Raw genomic sequence first — 18,935 nt, 5'->3', positions numbered from 1 at the left:
ACACACACACACACACAACACACACACACACACACACACACACACACACACACACACACACACACACACACACACACACACACCTCCACCCAGAATGAGCAAGACACGAGAGTAAAGACAGAGAGAGGGAGAAAGCAGGGCTGGTTGATCAGGTTCCTGTAGTTTCCAGAGTGTTCCTTTCTCCAGCTCTCTCTGTGGAGAGAAGCAGCCTTCAGGCTGGTGGGGGTGTGTGTCTTTGTGTGTGTGTGTGTGTGTGTGATATAAGTCCAAATACAAGTCCAAAATGGGCCTGGCTCCACCAACACTTTTATTTTCCATCTCTCTGTCCGTCATTCAGAGTGGTACTGTGGCCCGCCGTCCGCCAGAAGGCTTCACATCCGCGAGGAGGAAACCAGCTCGTAGAACAATACGTAGGCGTCGCTGCTGCGCACTTGGCTGGAGGACATTGGCGTTACTCTTGAAAGAAAGAGAGGGGGGAAAGGTTGAGGAAGGGGAGTTATGGCCAAAACAAAGAAACTCATCATTTAGGTTTAAGTTTTTGACACCAGGGTTCCCATCATCCTTTTGTGTGATGTAAACAGGTACTATAATGTTGTGGTGTGAGTCAGTTGGCATGCCCCAAACCCATACATATGAATTCTATACAGTGTATAGACATAGGACTACATCCTAATATACGTAATATATCAACAGAGAGTAAAAAATGGAATTTTCCCCCTGGGGATCAATACAGTATCTCTTCTTCATCTTCTACTTATCAGTATACTCTATCAGTATACAAAAACAAATCTACATATTTAATTATTTTTATAATAACACTACATGTGACGTTAGACATCAATCAGACTGCAACCTTGGAATATCACTGCAAATTAAACTTCTTTCTTAAATTGTAATACTACTACTACTTTATAAATAGATACATGTCTTTTTTTAACAACATATATAACCCCACTCCAATGGAGACCCAATCTTATTGCACCTCAAATTTAGAAATTTGTGAGATTTATTTATTTAAAGTGCCAAATGCAGATACAAATACTACTAATAATAATAATAGTACAAAAAAGAAGAAAAAAAAAGTCAAGAATAACATATACATATATAGTGTAATGATAGAGAAATGAAAAACCTATACATATAATAATAATTTTACAAGAGAAGACAGGACTTTAGAGAAATGTTGCCAGTGTCCAGTCTTTCTAAGACAGACATATAGTGTAGAATTTGCCTGCACTGCCTCTAGTGGCATGTCTAATTCTCTCTAATGTCAGATGATTCATTAGATCCCCCAGCCACAGAGTAGAGGTTGGTAGGTATGTTTCTTTCCATTTTAATAAAAGAAAACGTCTTGCTAAAAGTGTCGCAAAAGCTATTACATTCTTGAGAGAGTCATTAGGACAGAGATCCTGCCAGAACACACCAAATAAAGCTGTTATGGCAAGAGGTTCAAATGGTATCCCTAATGCCAGACGTTTGTCATGTGACAGTGTGACTGGCGTTTGTTTACGTCGGTCACATGTGGGATCAAATTTAACTAATAACTTTTTTTCTCACTTGAAACCTGGGAAATAAACCAACTGAAAACATGTATGGGTCATTTTCAGCACCACTGCATAGTACATTCTCTGTATTGCATCAGGAGATAAGAATATACAGAATGACTGATTTGACTTCAGACCAATGATCACCTGGATTGCTTTTGATAGTGAAGAAAAAAGACTAAATTTGGTGATTATGAGGCAGGATTTGGAGTTTTAAGAAGCACCTATTTGTATATGATATTCAAACATTTTATAGACTAGATAACTGATCAAAACAGTAACTGAAAGATTAATTGATAATAAAAAATAATGCAATGGTGGAAACTAGGCGTGTTTCATTAAAGAATAATTCCATACCTAACCAATCATTTGCATAGGACAGTATATGTACCTACACTACCTATTACATTCACCAACCAAAAGCTTTGATCATTTCTTATAGAATTACTGAGTCCATGTACACATGGTGTATTATGCATGTTGAGCTTCCAATGTCAGCTGCAGTAGCAGAAACACACAAAACCACACGTGATGTGTGCAGTCATGTGAAGAAAGCCACGGCTCTGTATGCTGATGACCTGAAGCTCTGCTTCAGTGTTACGCTTGGATATGACAGTAGCACGTGACCTGTAATACAGTATGTATGGTTCAGTAAGAATGAGAGCCAGTGCTGTGTTATGAATGACTGCAGCGGAGCAGGAAGAGGCCGCAGGGAGCGACTGGATGCTCACGAGGAAGCAGATAAAAGAGATAAAGCTGCACCTTCTGACATCATTCCTCCCGTTAATGCTCTGCTGCGGTTTCACTCACTGTAGTTTGACTGGGTTATCTTTTGAACCGCAGTGTGGTCATGGTAACTTATAACAAACAGACTGTAAAAGAATTATTATAAATCATCATAAATCATGTATATGTGTAATTAATAAGAGCTCAGCAATACATATTCCTCTATGTTAAATGTTTCCTATAATTCATCAATTTGAGCAGGTTTCATTTATTTGTTTACGTTACTGTACGTGTTTGTGGAGCTGCCATATTTGGTGACATTTACTAGCTACTTTTTTAATAAAGTTTATACAACTTTATATGACTTTCAAGTCTCAATTTAGAAAAAGGTAGCACAATTCGGTGGGGTATTTCTGTGCCAGAAGAGTGGGAATATTGTGTTATATAACTCAGATTTCAGTTGAGTTTTTAATGGTTATCCATGCCCTTACATGTGTTTCTCTACATATATTTGGTGACTTTTCGTCATGATGTAAACTACATTAATAAACTGATGATGATGGGTGTTTTAACCTACCTGGAGTCATTAAATGTGTACCATTCTCCCGAGTTGGGATTGCAACAGTAGGCTGTGTAGTGACCGCCCATAGTGGTGCCTGAGTGGTTGGACACTGCATACAGGTTGTACACTGCATTTACTAAAACAAGACAGAAGCAAAAACAAACTTAAAGCCTGCAGTTACTCGTTCTTTAACAACCGAACTGTTCGAAGTTTCTCAAGTATTATTATTAGGTTTTTTTATTTGCACTGCTGCACTATGTATTCGATTTTTGATTTGATGTTAGCTGTGATGAAAGAAAATCAAATATTTAGAATAAATAAATAGAAAGAATAAATAAATAAATATCTGAAATCAAGGCAAACTACGATTCATCTAGAGTTCATCTTCATTATCCAAAGCTTTGTAAAACAGACCTGGATCTTAGAACCAGTACTTACTGCTGTGTTCGGAGGCAAATTCCCGCAGGTCAAGATCCTTCATGGGGAAGTTAACAAAGGTGGACAGTTTGCTGGTTCTGCGTGCCTCAGAGAAACGTTTCAGGTCTGGACAGGAGGGGGAGTCAAGGAACAACTGCTCTCCATGTACCTTTTAATACATTCAGCCAACACTTTGAACAACTGTGTACAAGGTTTGTTACTGGATGCAGTCCTCAAATAGCTTCACTCATCCCACTGCCACTTCAAAATTCAATCAATCAACATCTGTTCATTGGTGGATGTGAGTGCTCACTACAGCCAGTTATACTTCACTGGGCTTCAAACACATGGCAGAGTTTCCTGACTGTGACCAGAGTGCTTTTACATTATCAAAGCAGCAGGTGAAAGGAGCCACCATCCTATACATAACACCCCCCCCCCCCCCCTCCCCCTTTATTCTATATGGATGTGTATGTGATGTGAAATTGCCACAATTTATATTATACATTTTTAATTACTTATAGCTCTGACCAATGTAATGGTGATTACACATTCTTATAAACAAATGGAAATTAATGCAAAATATTAATGACTCACTTTTTTCATAGCTCTGGTATATCTCAGTAATTTGTGAAATGCAATCAACTACTGTGTAATAATCCATACACACTATCCCGCTGACACATTCATGCTCTCCTAGCTATAGGCTCAACTGCATATGTCCAATATAATACATCAGAATCAGAAACTAATGTCCAGAGGAAAAGGATACGCAGCACTAAGATCTTGGGGAACTTTTGTAGTGTGAACTTCTTAGTGCATCTCCTCCTGGCTTTACACCTGTAACACGTCTGTGGAGAAGAAACACAGTTTGTTCACACGCTGTTTACAAACACACAGTTTGAATCTAGTAAAATATCAAGCACACAGACCAACATCTACTGACATCACTTGAATATAATCACAACTCTACAATTATATGGATATAGCTACTTGTTGACATTTACTGTACACCTCTAAAGCCTAAGTGGAACTGAGTTTTAGACCAACATGTGTGTACATAATGCAAAGCAGAAAAGTAACACATAGAAATTGTCAAATGATTTTGCGAGGTGGAAGAAGTACTCCGATCTTTTACTTGAAAGGAATACTTCATCCTCAAAATTTGTATATCAATTACTCACCGAGTGTCCTTACTACTCCTATTTCTACTACTTCCGCAGGGGCAGGCGCACTACTCATCCGGACTCGCACAGACGATAAGTGGGCATGCGGATCTTCTTAGACGAGTAGCGAAGTGTTGTAAATAGTAAGGTTTTAGTGAAAACGCATGTGTTTGAGAAGTATTGAGCACACGACTGGATAAATGAGACTTGGATTATACTGCATGAGTTGTGTGAGAGTTTGTAAACAGATGTTTTGCTGTTGTTTAACGCGGTCCACTATTACTTCAATGCATCAAGATTTTCTCAGTTTTTTAAAATCCGTTCCCCGTGGAAGCACGTGACAAAAACAACGTTTTCTCGTGGCACACACTCAATAAGTAATTGATATACAAATGATCATTTTGAGCATTCCCTTAAGTAGAAACAGCAATACCACATTGTAGAAATACTCTGTTACAAGTAAAAGTCCTTCATTCCAAACTTTGCTGCAGTAAGAGTAAAAATGTATTAGCATCAAAATATACTTAAAGTACCAAAAGTAAAAGTACTAGGAATGCACGTTAATATGTACATTACTTTAATGCTGCAGCTGGTCAAGGTGGGGCTAATTTTAACTTCTTTAATACTAAAATTGTACTTAAGTACAGTACTTGAGTAAATGTACTTAGGTAGGTTCCACCACAGAGGAAGGATGGACCTTCTGTTGGTTCTTACCGGCTTCTCGTCCCCGTCGAGAACGTCTTCTTTGGTGAAGAGCCGCATGCAATCCATCAGACTCACCTCACCGTAGCCCTTCTGAGCACAAACATAGATGCATTCACATTAGCATGCATGCACAAACACACACACACACACACACACACACACACACACACACACACACACACACACACACACACACAAAAGCAAAGCACAAACAGAGACAGGGAGGAAACCAAAAAGCTCATGTTTAGAGCTGTGGGTAGACATTTCTTAATGCTTCAAATCATTATGACAAAATAAAGTACATGTTTACAAAAACACACAGAAAGAAAGTCACTTCTGCACCACTGATTGTGCTGACATGTGGGTCTGTTGAGCTTCTGGGACTTGTTACATAAGGCTGACCAACCTCCACCTGTCTATGTTACATCTTTATGTGTGTGTGTGTGTGTGTGTGTGTGTGTGTGTGTGTGTGTGTGTTTCCTAACCTTTGCGATAGGTAGAGAGAGATCCCAAAAGGGGTCGAAGACAGTGGAGCAGAAACCACAGTGGCTGCAGGTTAGAGAGCTCTTCAGCTGCCCGACAAACACGTCTGGAGGAGCGGAATAGATGACATGAAAAAAACATGACATGCTGCTTACTGCATCAACACATTTGGTATGACAAATATTAAGAAAAGATATCTGTTGCTACAGTATTCTGTTTTTCTTTATGCTGATCATTTGAATGTCATCTTTGTTTAGCCTACCTAAACTAGACACAAGTTTGATATGTAAAAGCAAATATCTTGGTGTATTTTTACTTACCGACTATTTTACTGTCTTCTCTCTCTAGATATTTACTCCACATCTTCTTCCCTTTCTCTTCATCCCTGAACATGGGGCACAGATAAGACATTAGACTGTTAGAATACTGACTGAGAAGATGGCCAAGACAGGCGGAGACATTCTGCTCATAACATTCAAGTGTTCTGATTGAGTAAAAGGGTTGATAATGTAATGGGTCATAGCAGAAAACAGCCACTATTTAGGGACCTGACCTACTTTATTATAGGTGTCAGAATATAGGAATAAGGGATTAAAAAGATACTTTTCAAAAACACTTTCTAACCTGACACACATTTTCAAACTAGAAATCAATATGTATCAGAATTGTTTTTAATATTTAGGCAGAGTGGACCTGTTTTGAGGCTAATATTGAACTCTGACCCTTAAAAAAACAGCCGTGGTTAGATAAGTGATAATTATATCCAAAAAGAATTGGAGCATTAAGCTGATCTGTGCCCCAGAGATGCAACAACTCAACACAGGAGGTGAAACTGTCGCACACAGCCTTAAATTAAAGCTTAATGATGAAGCCCTAATGATTCATGTTTCCTAGGTCTAGGTCCTGTTAACATACGGTATGCCACACATAACGTATACAAGGCTTCAAAGATGTGTCTAACTCTACTCCTCGGTGTCTTTCACCACACCACAAAACAATGTCCCATTTCAAATACAATACATACTAGAATATTTCATTTGTAAAGTTCTCCAGCAATCCCAGTATCACCGAAACAATTCCCCCAGTTCCCTGTCACTGCAGGTACACACACTGTCTGTCAGGCAGACAACTTACGGCAGGTGGTCAAAGTCCTCTACAGTGCCTCTCGGCCTGACAGTGACCCTGTTGACTTCGTTGTGAAGGCCGTCCAGGAGGAAACGCAGGAACTCCTGAGCATCCTGTTGGCTGCAAGACACAGAAACAGTCAGTCAGGAGTAGAAATATCAGCTGATGTTACTGTAGTTATAATAATAATAATAGTATATACAATAATAACGCACTGTATATTTAAGCAAATCTCAAAGTGCTACATAGAAATGCTAAGGAGAAGAAAGTATTAAAACTAAAAGAAACAACAAAAGGACAAGGAAAGGGGTAAGAAATCAGCCAAAAGCTCTGCTGAAAAGGTGGGTCTTAAGGCTTTAAAAGCATCCACAGTCTGTGGTGTCCCCAGCTGGTCAGGGAGAGCATTCCACAGCCTGGGAGCAGCTGGGCTAGACGTAGCTAGACTTTTACTCTTGCAATCATATTATTATCAGCCAGAGGCAATGCTAAGTGCTCCTAATAGATGTACAACAGCTTATGAAGGTTAGAGTGAAGAGTGTAACAATGCTTACTTGTATCCTACAAATCTGGGAGCGTATCTCTGGATCTGAGTTTTGAATTCAGACGGGCTGACCGCCTCACTGCTGGACGACGTCCACATGGTCTGTATCAGCTTGGCAAATTCTACCAGAACAGAAACACTCAAGTTATACACACACTGGGATGTAAAATGCACTTGGCTTCTACATAACAACGTATTTAGGTTGATGGTGAACTGAAGGTACAACTTTTTGGGGGTTTTTCTGTGTCGGATTTTGTACATTTTAAAGCAATCCCAAACACTAAGACCTAGAAAAACATTGTCAGTGCCTTTCCAGGCCTACAAAAGAAGAACCAGTTTGCCTCTTCTCCTGACATGTGTTCTGAAAGATGCAAATCTAATCCAGAGGTAAAGAGGGAACGAGTGTTACTTTTGAGCAGCTGTGAAAAGTGTTTGTTTTGGACTCTAGGGGGCCTGTGTGGCACGTCTCTCACCTTCCATGAGGGCTGTGTTGGTGCGGCTGTTGTTGTTAAGGTCTCTGCGGTGTGAGTTGTGCAGGCAGTAGTCTCGCAGGCTGGGTGTGTTGCTGAGACACTGCAGGATACTGTTCATGAAACACTGAAATAAAAAATAAAAAACAGGTTTGATTCCCATACAGATAAAATAACACCAAGTTCCATTCATTGATGAGTCTTATTTGCTGGAAAGAAGTGAAAAACATCCTTACAATGACTTACAATAAACAATGTAAATATCAGTTTTTTTTTTATGTACAGGATTTACATTGTTTAAAGATGGCAAAATCCACCAGTTTCATTACAATCTAATTCGAACTGTAACATACTTGATACTATTTGACCTGCTTGTTGCCCTGCTGATTTGCATGCTCTCCATAGCGCAATCTATGCAAATTAAAGAAAAGAGATAGTCTGGCTATCACCAGACCAAGCTCAATCGGCAGATCGGGCTGGGTTTACCCAGTCTAGAAAAAAGATGGATTTTTGGGAAATGTGCTCAACCACTTTCTTGCCGAGAGTTAGATGAGAAGATTGATACCACCCTGATGTCTGTACGCTAAATACAAAGCACAGATGGTTAGATTATCTTACCATACTGGAAACAGTGTTTATATGCAGGACTATTTCCAGTCTACCCACCATAAAAAAACTATGTGCTTATGGCGCTTTTCCATTACATGGTACGTGCTCGACTCGCCTCGACTCTACTCGCCTTTTTTGGTTTTCCATTATGAAAAAAAGTCCCTGGTACCTGCTAACAGGAACTTTTTCTAGTACCACCTCAGTTGAGGTTCCAAGCAAGCTGAGGCGATACCAAAAGGTGACGTGAAAGCGACAGACGGGGGTGTCCTCAACAAACCCGCTATTTTTAAACAGTTTAGCCAGCTGTGTTTTTTTGCTGCCTCCAGCTTCTTCTAAAACAAAATGTGTCTTCTGGCAACAACAACACACCTTCCACGTTCTGTGTGTGTCGCGATAGGTCACGGCAGTTTACTGCGGCGCCGCTTGTTTTACAGTTCTGCGGAGGCTCCAGGTAGAGCTTTCGCCGTAGCCTACGTACACACACACACACGCCGGCTCGACGCACACACCAGCGGACAAGTGTAAACATCAGGCCGCTTACATAGGCTACGGCGAAAGCTCTGCGTGGAGCCTCCACAGAACTGTAAAACAAGCTCAAGTGGCCTGATGTTTATACTTGTGCGCTGGTGTGTGCGTCGAGCCAGCATAAGACGACCAGCCACGCTGAGGCGGTACTAAAATCTGCAATGGAAAACGGACACACAGTGTGTCGAGTCGAGGCGAGTCGAGCAGGTACCATGTAATGGAAAAACGCCATTAGACTTGGGGTGTTGTGTGGATAAAAAAAAAATGTTTCTCCACTTACAGTCTTAAAGGGATAGTTTGGATTTTTAGAAGTTGGGTTGTATATGGTACTTATTCATAGTACAGTAGATAAAGGTCTGCAGGCCTCCAGTTTGGAGAAGCAGGCAGGAGTACCGACACGGACGCTAAGCAATCTACTGCTGTTAATAGGGGCAGCAGCTAAATGTATATTAGCCACGTAAAAAAAAAATCAATATCAGTTGAAGTATAAACGCTATATTTAGAATATTTTCACCATTTTACCTCGCTGTCAGACAGCCCTTTACCACGGGGAACTGAAGCTGTTATATCCATCTATGCTCTCTTCAAAGCCTCCTTTCACACAAACAAGTCATTTTAGCTTGCAGAACACAGGAGTTGTTGGTCTACTGCTGCCGCCATCTACTATAGGTACACTGACTATGGATAAGTACCTCATATAATCCCACTTCAAAATATCGAAATCATCCCTTTAAGCTAAGCTAACTGGGTGCTCGCTGCAACATCATATTAACCGTACAGACGTGAGAGTGATATTGATCTTCTCATGTAACTTAAAGCAAGAAAGAGAATAAGTGCTGTTTCTTGTTGTTGGTGTATTAATACATGGCTCTCACCACCTTTGGAGTGGGATTTTTGGATGGACAGATGTGCAATATATGAATTTACACCTGGGGTTTTTGATATATTTAATAACTATCAATATTACTGTATATATCCCAGACTTACAACAATTCTGGTCTGAAGTCATGTGAAAGATGCTAACAGACAACATCCTTTGCTTCACATGTATACACACAGTATACATTTCTGCTATACCTCTTAAACTGTAGATTACTCCTGACAACAACAATCAGCCTACAGATTATGTGACAGTCGGCCTTTTAGCTTTAAATATGTCATTAATCCCTGATGACTGTAGGGTTTTTCTTCATTCTGGAGCAAATAAAGTATGTTTTATGAATTTGGAAATGTATTAATTCATTTTGAAATGCTTCCAAGACAAAGTGAATCCTCGTATAATCACACACATGCAGACATGTTGTCAAAGAGAGTAAGCACTGTGTATACACTGCTCCCATCACATGTCCACCTCAGACACGTGCAGTTTGGTGACAGAGACAGAGAGAATGAGTCCTACCTGGTCCATAGTTCAGAGCTCTCTGATTAGGTTACTGCACACACACACACACACACACACACACACACACACACACACACACACACACTCTGACAGCAACACACACACCACAGCACACATCGTTTATTTTAGGAGCCCTCCTTCTGCCTGTTGCCTGGTAGATACTGTATATAGATACTCCGCTGGACCACCACTCTCGTGTGGACTCCACCAGATATCAACTAACTGCTATCGCCGTACCACCAACTGGATGATGGGAATTTAGCGTGTGAAGAATAACATGTCAATATTGCAAGGTGTTCAGCTCTAGACAAATGTTATTAGACTTATATGTGGCTGCTGTACTTACAGTGTTTCCTAGGTTCTTTAGTCCCACCAGGCCTTGGGCACTCTTTGAATTCTGAAAGACAAAAGACACAACATTTAGATGAAATTCTGAAGGAAAATCCACCTTATCATCTTCTTGCATGAGTAGCAGATGTATGTATTTAAATTCACCCAAGAATGCAGAAAGGGTTGTCTTGCCGAAACATATTCTTTCAACCATAATTAACAGTGAAAAGGTTTAAAGGTTCAGTAGGGAGCTTTTATAAAAATAACTTTTTGTCATATTTGCTGAAACTGTCACCCTATCCTGAAAGCAGCACATTAGAGAGATTAGAGAATCAGTGAAAAAAAACATGTTCCTATGCCCACCCGAAGATTAACAACCAATCAGAATCAAGTACTCATGAACTGAGCTCATACTGTAAAACTAGGCCTTGCAAATATGAATCAAGATTCTGTTACTGCATTGCCTATTTGTTATTACAAATGTTTTCAGAAACATATACTGTATTTTGTGTTTGAGAAAGTTTGTATCGAGCCAAAACCAAGCACCACCCACCGGCTGACAGCTGGAGCAAACTTTCTCATTTTACAGCTAAACAGTACATTAAAATACCTTTCCGAGCACATTTCAGATGGGGATAGGCAATACAGTAATAATCTTGATTTATATATTTAGTTTGATCGCAGTTGACGAGTAGTCGTTGACACTGTGTCAGCGACTCCTCCACTCTGATTGGTTGTTTTCCTTATGCCATTAGGAGCACCAGGAGAAGGCAGAGGAACATGATTTTTTTCCACAGATGGTCTGATTCATGTAGTACTGCGAGGATATAGTGACACTTTGTAACTTTAATGACAACCTTTTGTCATATTTACTCAAACTGTAGTCTTTAAGAGCAGTAACACTGTAAAAATGAACAGCCTATATAAGCTACCTTTTTTTTTTCTTTTTTAAGAATGTTGCATTATGATGTGTAATGTTTTTAACTTGTATCTCCATTTGTCTTATGTCCTATGTGTAAGAATAACATTCAAACTTTTAGCCTGTGATTGCAGTGTTTACCTTGAATTGATCAGTAAGAAATTAATAAAATATTTTTGAACTGAACTGAAAAACATAAAAGTCCAAATAGAATGATGAACTTCCATTTTCCAGTTTTTTTTCATTCACTACTTGAGAACTGATGGGAAGTACTTCTATTTAGCTATGAATGGAGTGTGTATTTGACAAGTTTTGGTGACGCATTTCCCCCCTTAATAACTTGTAATGCATACAATCTTGAGCACATAACTACTACATTTAGTTTAGTTTTATTGATTATCGTAAGAGGAAGAATGAATCAAAACCCCATTCAAACACTTGAAAAAGCCGTTCTTCGTCAGAAAGATATGTACCGTTTAAACCCACTGGTTGTTCTACAACCAGATACATATTCAGTGCTGTGTTTTTCCATTGAATAACCCAGGATTGCAATGTACATTGCCATCAGTTGTTTTCTAACACTGCTGAAGTGGAGAATCTGCTAAACCCAGACATGTGACAAAGATGTGATCCATCTACACTTTGTAGTTGAATGTGCATGTCCTTTCTTGGTGAGTGTTATCTTTAGAGAGGAACTTGTTTTTGTTATCTCGCAGTCAGTTCCCCTCTTGGTAATCACTCCCAGATGGCAGAGATCTGATCAACAACAGTAGATAACACAGAATCAGTGTACCTTAAGGATTTTCTACACCCTAGCTTTTATTGTTGCAAATTCGATGGCAACAAACCATCGAATACAGACACTTTCGCTCAGCGAAACACAACAGATGGCAAAGCGTATTATCAGGATTTCAACATCTTAAAATGGTACAAAATGCTTTGCAGAACTTATGTCATCACAAGCTGCAGTTAAATGTCATTACATAAGTTGAGTGGTTATATAATTAAGTAGCTAGAGGAAGAACTAACAAAGAAACATGGGGGTGGCTAAAGAATGCATTTGTGCCCTCGGCTAAGGAGCAGAGGCAGCAGACAATTATGCTTTAGAAAACACGAGCTATGCAAACAAATGTTACTTATTATCATTCTATCCACCTGCATCACTGAACCAACGTCACGTTTCTTTGTAATTGTGATATTTCAAAAGCTTTTTCAAGACTTCGACTTCAATCCTTACTGAATGAAAAATACAGCGGTGTCATAATACAGTATAGAGCAGCAAAAATAAGATTTGACCAGCTTCAATTGCTGACTAGTGGCCAAGCAGAGAAACTAAAGGCCGTTTTACGCTTCTGCGTCGAATCGACGGCGTACCCACGCAGACCCCTCTGCGTCTACGCCGGACCCTACGCCATAGCCTGACGCGCACCTCTCGAAAAATGTAACTACACTTCGCAGTGACACACGTTGCTCGGCCGTGGCCTGGCAGCGTTGCATTTCCCCCGACTCATTTCCTGGTTCTACTTCTCCATAAACAACATGAAATCAAGGAGAGAGTTAACTTTTCCCGCTACAGATTTCCCACCGTGGTCAGAAAGAACAGGGGAGACACTTTGTTTCTCTCACTATGACTCTAGAGTTGGTACTCTCTCCAAAGCTAATCGCTGTCACTCTCTCAGTTCTCCCTCGCTCTATCACTCACTCCCCACACACACACACACACACACACACACACACACACACACACACACACACACACACACACACACGCCGGCTCGACGCACACACCAGCGCACAAGTATAAACATCAGGCCACTTACGTAGGCTATGGCGAAAGCTCTGCGTGGAGCCTGCGCAGAACTATAAATTAACAGTGTGGTAACCTGAGCTTGTACTTTTGAGGCAGAGAGCAACTCTGCAGGGCCGGCAGCCTATTAGCAGTCATCTGATCTCACTGGAAGTTGAAATCTATCTTACCCACACATGCCCCCTGTTACCCTCACCTGTGGTGAAGCTAGAGCACATTCACTGAGACTACTATGTATCAGGACCACCATGAAAACGGTCCGAATCCTCATCACTTAACCGTTCACTCACTAAATCAAACAGAGCGTGTAAAGATAAAGGAGAGTTGGTTTTTAAAGGATGAGTTTTAACGCCCTGATGATAATTAGGGGAAAGAGGCTTTCAACCCTATAAAAAAGTGGCGGCTACCTTAGTATGAGACTAATCTTCGATTAAACAAAGGAATCATTTACGAACATTTGACTATAATGTAAATAGCATCTACAAAACGTGCTAGAGAGGCTGGAGACAGCTCATGCATACTGAGTCTTGTGGTCAGCAGCCTCACCACACCCTGGATGTGACCTGACAACCACACAGATTAATTTGCACACATGAATGACCACAATCTGTAAACTGGATGACCTCGCTGACCCAAAAGAGTGGACCTCTGTGATCACACCATTCAAAAAGGTATCAGTAGTATAACAGTCTCAGAAGGTGTTATGTGAGCGTGCTGGGAAATGCTCTGAATTGTTACAGTATCCTTAACCTGCTGTTCAGAATGTTTTCAAAGAGGCTGTAGGAGTGGGACTAACACAATTCTGCATTGATTAGAACTAGTGCCCATATTGCATGGATCAATATATAGTAGTAGCCTTGTATCTAATGATTTTTATTACTGATTCATACCAGTCATTTTTTCTGATAAATTGACAGGGCTGGAAAATGTCAGAAAGCAGTGAAAAATGCAAGTCCAAAAATGTTTTGTTGACCAACTTTTTAAAGCTGCAGTATTTTTTGTGTTAAACTTTTTAAAGCTGCATTCATTTGTTTGTGATCAACTTTTTATAGCTCCATTAATTTATTAGGAGCACTGCATTTCCATTACAGTTCCCATACACATCCCACAGCCACAGAGCAACATTATCATTGTTGGAACTGTGTTGCTGCCTTTCTGCCCACTTGACCAATGCAAAACCAATAACCCAAATTCACTCTAAACTCATTTTAACTCTTTTTTGGTCTCCACTAACTCCTGAGGTGAATACATTTATCTGTCCCTTTAGCTGCTAAATGCTCCACTATGTTCACCAGCTGGTTGCTAACTTGGTCTGTCTGCTGTTTGGTGCTGAGCAGGTGGTGTACAGTGGGTTTATCAGAGATTGTCTTTGCTAAAAACAGCTGCCTGCTACTGCTGCTGCTAGTAAGGTTGACAGAAGTCCTGAGACAGAACCAAAACACAGAATTTGCACAGAATAAGCTGAAACTATTAAAGGTTTTGTAGAGTTGAGGGCCAGTCAGTCTATGGGGCGAGTGCAGAGTAAATAGACAATTTACACATCTGATCCATGAGAGTTAACCGTCTTGGTTAACGCTGGTTCAGATTAGGGAGCCTCAGTGTTTTTGTTTTATTACCCTTGACTACAGTAGGTTGAACGCATTAGCTCAGATGGATAACTTGGCTTATTTACTTTATTACGTGAATGTCTTTGTCACCCTGAACATCCCACCAAACCCCGTTCAAAAAACTGGCAGCATGCTGCGTGTGACGTCTCTGTTGTTGTTGTTCTTGTGCCCATGCAGGTCGGACAGAGCCTTTTGGGCATGCGAGTCAGACAGATAGCCGGACGGAGTGATCGCCGGAAGAACAGAGATCCTGCCTTTATTAGATAGATAACCTCAGCCATCTGTTTCTTATTCAGGAGAAAGAGAGTCAGTACAGCGATTGGAGGGGAAAAATCTACGGTTTAATTAACTATGGCTTATCTTAATCCTCTTTTCTGTAAATTCCACTGTAGTGAATAGAGCACTTCACTAGCTATGGCCATATAGCATAAACACACACACTTCCTGTTGTGTGTCCAGCTTCAAGAACTCTCTGATGACTCCGGTATGACAGGATGCCGGAACAATCCTCTCTGGTCACCTCAAATATTATTATTTTATAACAGACACACATAGCCCCTACACCACACGATTGGAATGCGTGAGTCTGACTTTGCTGAGTAATGCCACGTCCAGTCCCAAAAATAGCAGCTTTGCTTTTAATAACGCCTGCTTGTCCACTCGCAATTGGCTGATCCTTCGGCCAGCCTAGCAGACGTCACAGCGATAAAACAACATCCCGGCTCAGTCTCCGTAGCAACGCTATTCTTTTTTTCTGCGGGATGGAAAGCTAGAGGACATTGTGATAGCACGGTGACAAGGCCGAGCGTGGAGTGAGTGAGTGTGTTCGACTCAGTGTGTGAGAGAGTTTAGAGTGTGAGGAACTGGCAGTGAATGACTTGAAGCAGATGTGACTTTTAGACGAGGATCATTTTCAGAGTGATGCTGTGAGATATTGCAAGATAGGGCATTTGTGCTGCATTCATGTGGTGTTGGAATAATCCGAAAATGAGTTCCCGACTGGGATAATTCACACTGCATTAACAGTGTGAAATAGGCTAGGGCACGCCATGGCGGAGATCTGCGCTCTCAGAGTGCCCTTCTAGTTTTAACTAAATATAACCATTCACACACTACCACTCATTTTTTTTTGTTGGTATTTTCAGTTAGTGCTTAGTTCCTGTGACATACATTCCTGCCATTTTTCTCTTCCCTTTTCTTCCCTCATTGTTATTAAGAAAAAAAAGAGATTCAGATTTTGATTATCAAAAAACAATGTGAACGCAGACAAAAAAATGCTATGTCAGTAAATTTAACTTTAACTTATTATAAATTACTCGTTTGACACAATATCTCAACTCAATATAACACAACACAGCAAATGTAGAGCAAAAGAGGAGCTACTGCTTGATTAGTCATCATGGATTTGGTATTTAACAACATATTAAGAGGGTCTAATAATGAAAAGACTACCTCGCCACCTTACATAACACACTCCTAAATCAGTTCATCTGTGTAATTTTCATTAGCAGTTGGCAATAAATGAAACTAAAGGTTTCATCAAAGAAGCACTATGTGTTAGGAGAGGATTTTTGTTTTGTAGAGGAAGAGGTAAACGGATGAGGGAAATAAAGAGAGTGGATACATACAACCAACAGTCACAAGAGGGAACATATATCCACTGTTCATATTCCCAGTTGTTTCATGTGAGTGGACTGATACATACTGTACACAAAAGAGGCAGCCCAGGGGGATGACTTTGCATAAATGCTCTATTCATAAATGTCAGAAGCAGCTTAGGCAACTAGTGAGCTACTTTTGAAACCCTACTCCTTGGAGGCTGAAAAGCATGGGGAACAGAGAGGCCACATTAAAAAGCATTCTGCAGGCCAGGTTGAACTGCTTCCTAAAGCCGGGAATAAAAAACAGCGGAGATGTCCTTTGGCATGTACCCAGCTTGGGGTAAGTCAAATCTGTCCATCCACTGTGCTGAATGAATTCAAAGATGTGGGAGTGCTGGCCTGAGGGATGGATGGTGGTGTTGGAGCAGAGGAAATGGGTCAAAGCAAGGTGAGGAGGCTGGAAGAAATGAATTATCCCTGAGTACGGCTTTGCTTTCCAGAGTGACTTAATAGGAAAACAGAAGACTATAAACTATAATAGAGAGTGAAAGGGAGAATCTGCTTTTTTTCTCCTGACAAACATCTTACCACTTGATGTACTTTGGCCCACAGCAAGGAGACTAAACTGTCGCACACAAACACGCATTCTGTGTTTCTATCAAGCATAATCTAGGTACTCCAGGTGTAACAAATGCCTGACATGCTTTTCTTTAGCGTCAGAGATCAGCTGATATTGATCAGAAGGTGACAACAAAAAGGACAGGCTCAACTGACAGGCTAACTAAAATGTTATCATGTTATATTTGAACTGGAAAACTACAAAATGTATAACAATTTAAATCTGCACAAAACATAGATAGCAACTTTCAATTTAAAAAAAAGTATTGCCATAATTCCTTTGTCTTGAGGCTGAACTGGCATATACACCAATGATTTTCAGTATGTGTACTCACTGTGTGAGAATAATGACTTCAATGTGCATTTACACTTCACAACATTGTGACTAAAGCTATTTTTAAATTAAATAAAAACAATATTTAGACATGTATTTAGGCCTGTCACGATAACAAATTTTGCTGGACGATAAATTGTCCCAGAAATTATTGCGATAAACCATAATATTGTTGTTCTGAGAGCATTTTCATCTAATATAATGATAATGGCATAATAATGCAGGTACTCCTTTTCAAAGATCAATAAACTTTTATTTCTAAAGAATATTTAAACACTGGAACTGGAAGACATTTTAAATATCCACAATAAATGAACAAAACAACCAAAAACAATAAATAAAATGGAAATTTTTCCGTCCGCGATAATTTCCATTTAAAAATTATCGAGCTCATTTTTATTTATCATGCGATTAATTGATTTATTGCATATTGCGACAGGCCTACATTTATTGTCTTAGTAGTGACATCTGAGCTCAGTAAAATGGATTGAGATTGAGAAGCTCCACTGCATACACGGGGAAAAATGATACACAGTCCTGCGACAAGGTTCATGCTATTCTGATGATTGACAGTTTGCAGCAGTGATGCGCAAAGAAAATGCATTCAACACTGTTGTCAAACCTCAAGGACACACACAATGCGTTTTGCTGAGAAACACAGAATGTAAAAAAAAGGTTAAAAAAAGGTCTGAATGATTTGGAAGCCTAACTCCTCTCCTAAAAATACTGGCTGGTAAAATGAAATGTATTATTATGAATGTTGTGATGTATTAGTTAAAAGGCAAGAAGACAAAATGTTTCTTCCTGTGAACTGAAGTGAGGTTAACCTTTAAACAACCTACTGCACGCACTTGTTACTGTAGCAGCTCCTTGGTAATCTATACCTTGTGGAGACTGGAGATGGTATGCAAAAATACCAAGCTCAGATATATGATATAACGAAATCCCAGAAGGGAGATTATTCTAAACTATAAATGAGTGCAAATGCATTTTGATGATCTCTGCACCATCTGCTATTAAGTTCACCAAATACAATGTTCAATATTTTTATATCAGTGTATTTGCTGCTCATTAATAGGGTTTGAGTGATGTGTTTCTGATATATTTTGAATTAAGACTGCTGATATTTTTACCATTACTAAAATCTTTAAGTGAGAAATAAAAGTATATAATCGTATGCTAAAATAAATTTAGAAGCTGTTTATGGAAAAAATAACAAAGCAAATAAAATACCTTGACAAAGTAAAGTTTTTCATCACATTGATACAAACTAATATTGCCATAAAGCAGTCCTCTTATTGATTTACAACACTGCCCACAATGGGCTAATGGACCCAAAGATCTTAAAGAGGTAGCTAAGATGCTATCAACTGTATGGCAACATATGTATTATCTCACAGTATATACTGCCATATCCTCCAACTCTAAATGACATCATTATAAT

At 39.8% G+C, this 18,935-nt stretch overlaps 1 protein-coding gene and 2 long non-coding RNA genes across 9 annotated transcripts in view; all 3 read right to left on the bottom strand.

Moving 5' to 3' along the window:
* usp2a (ubiquitin specific peptidase 2a) overlaps positions 1-18,935 on the bottom strand; it is a 51,318-nt gene that overhangs the window by 974 nt on the left and 31,409 nt on the right. For 3 of the 7 annotated variants that reach the window (XM_036001705.1, XM_036001704.1, XM_036001708.1), the window contains 11 exons: positions 10,622-10,672; positions 7,743-7,866; positions 7,280-7,391; positions 6,738-6,848; positions 5,924-5,988; positions 5,606-5,709; positions 5,130-5,210; positions 4,022-4,100; positions 3,271-3,375; positions 2,848-2,968; positions 76-456 (listed from right to left, as the gene is read on the bottom strand). In XM_036001705.1, the coding sequence (XP_035857598.1) occupies positions 372-456; positions 2,848-2,968; positions 3,271-3,375; positions 4,022-4,100; positions 5,130-5,210; positions 5,606-5,709; positions 5,924-5,988; positions 6,738-6,848; positions 7,280-7,391; positions 7,743-7,866; positions 10,622-10,672 (1,038 nt within the window). In that variant the 3' untranslated portion in view covers positions 76-371. Of the gene's footprint in view, positions 1-16; positions 457-2,847; positions 2,969-3,270; positions 3,376-4,021; positions 4,101-5,129; positions 5,211-5,605; positions 5,710-5,923; positions 5,989-6,737; positions 6,849-7,279; positions 7,392-7,742; positions 7,867-10,621; positions 10,673-18,935 lie in introns of all 7 variants that reach the window. The other 4 variants (XM_036001706.1, XM_036001709.1, XM_031283741.2 and 1 more) reach the window with 3 other exon arrangements.
* On the bottom strand, positions 805-2,839 carry LOC116039010. The gene is made up of 2 exons (XR_004102221.2): positions 1,614-2,839; positions 805-1,580 (listed from the first exon to the last, which is right to left on the bottom strand). It is a non-coding gene; the product is annotated as an uncharacterized LOC116039010 (long non-coding RNA).
* Positions 13,108-13,318, bottom strand: LOC118495174. Its single transcript, XR_004897499.1, has 2 exons — positions 13,280-13,318; positions 13,108-13,213 (listed from the first exon to the last, which is right to left on the bottom strand). It is a non-coding gene; the product is annotated as an uncharacterized LOC118495174 (long non-coding RNA).

Source organism: Sander lucioperca, chromosome 5 (assembly GCF_008315115.2).
Source record: "Sander lucioperca isolate FBNREF2018 chromosome 5, SLUC_FBN_1.2, whole genome shotgun sequence".
Taxonomy (NCBI): domain Eukaryota; kingdom Metazoa; phylum Chordata; class Actinopteri; order Perciformes; family Percidae; genus Sander; species Sander lucioperca.
The sequence above is the reverse complement of the archived record's forward strand: the minus strand, read 5'-3'. Positions and strand labels throughout refer to the sequence as shown.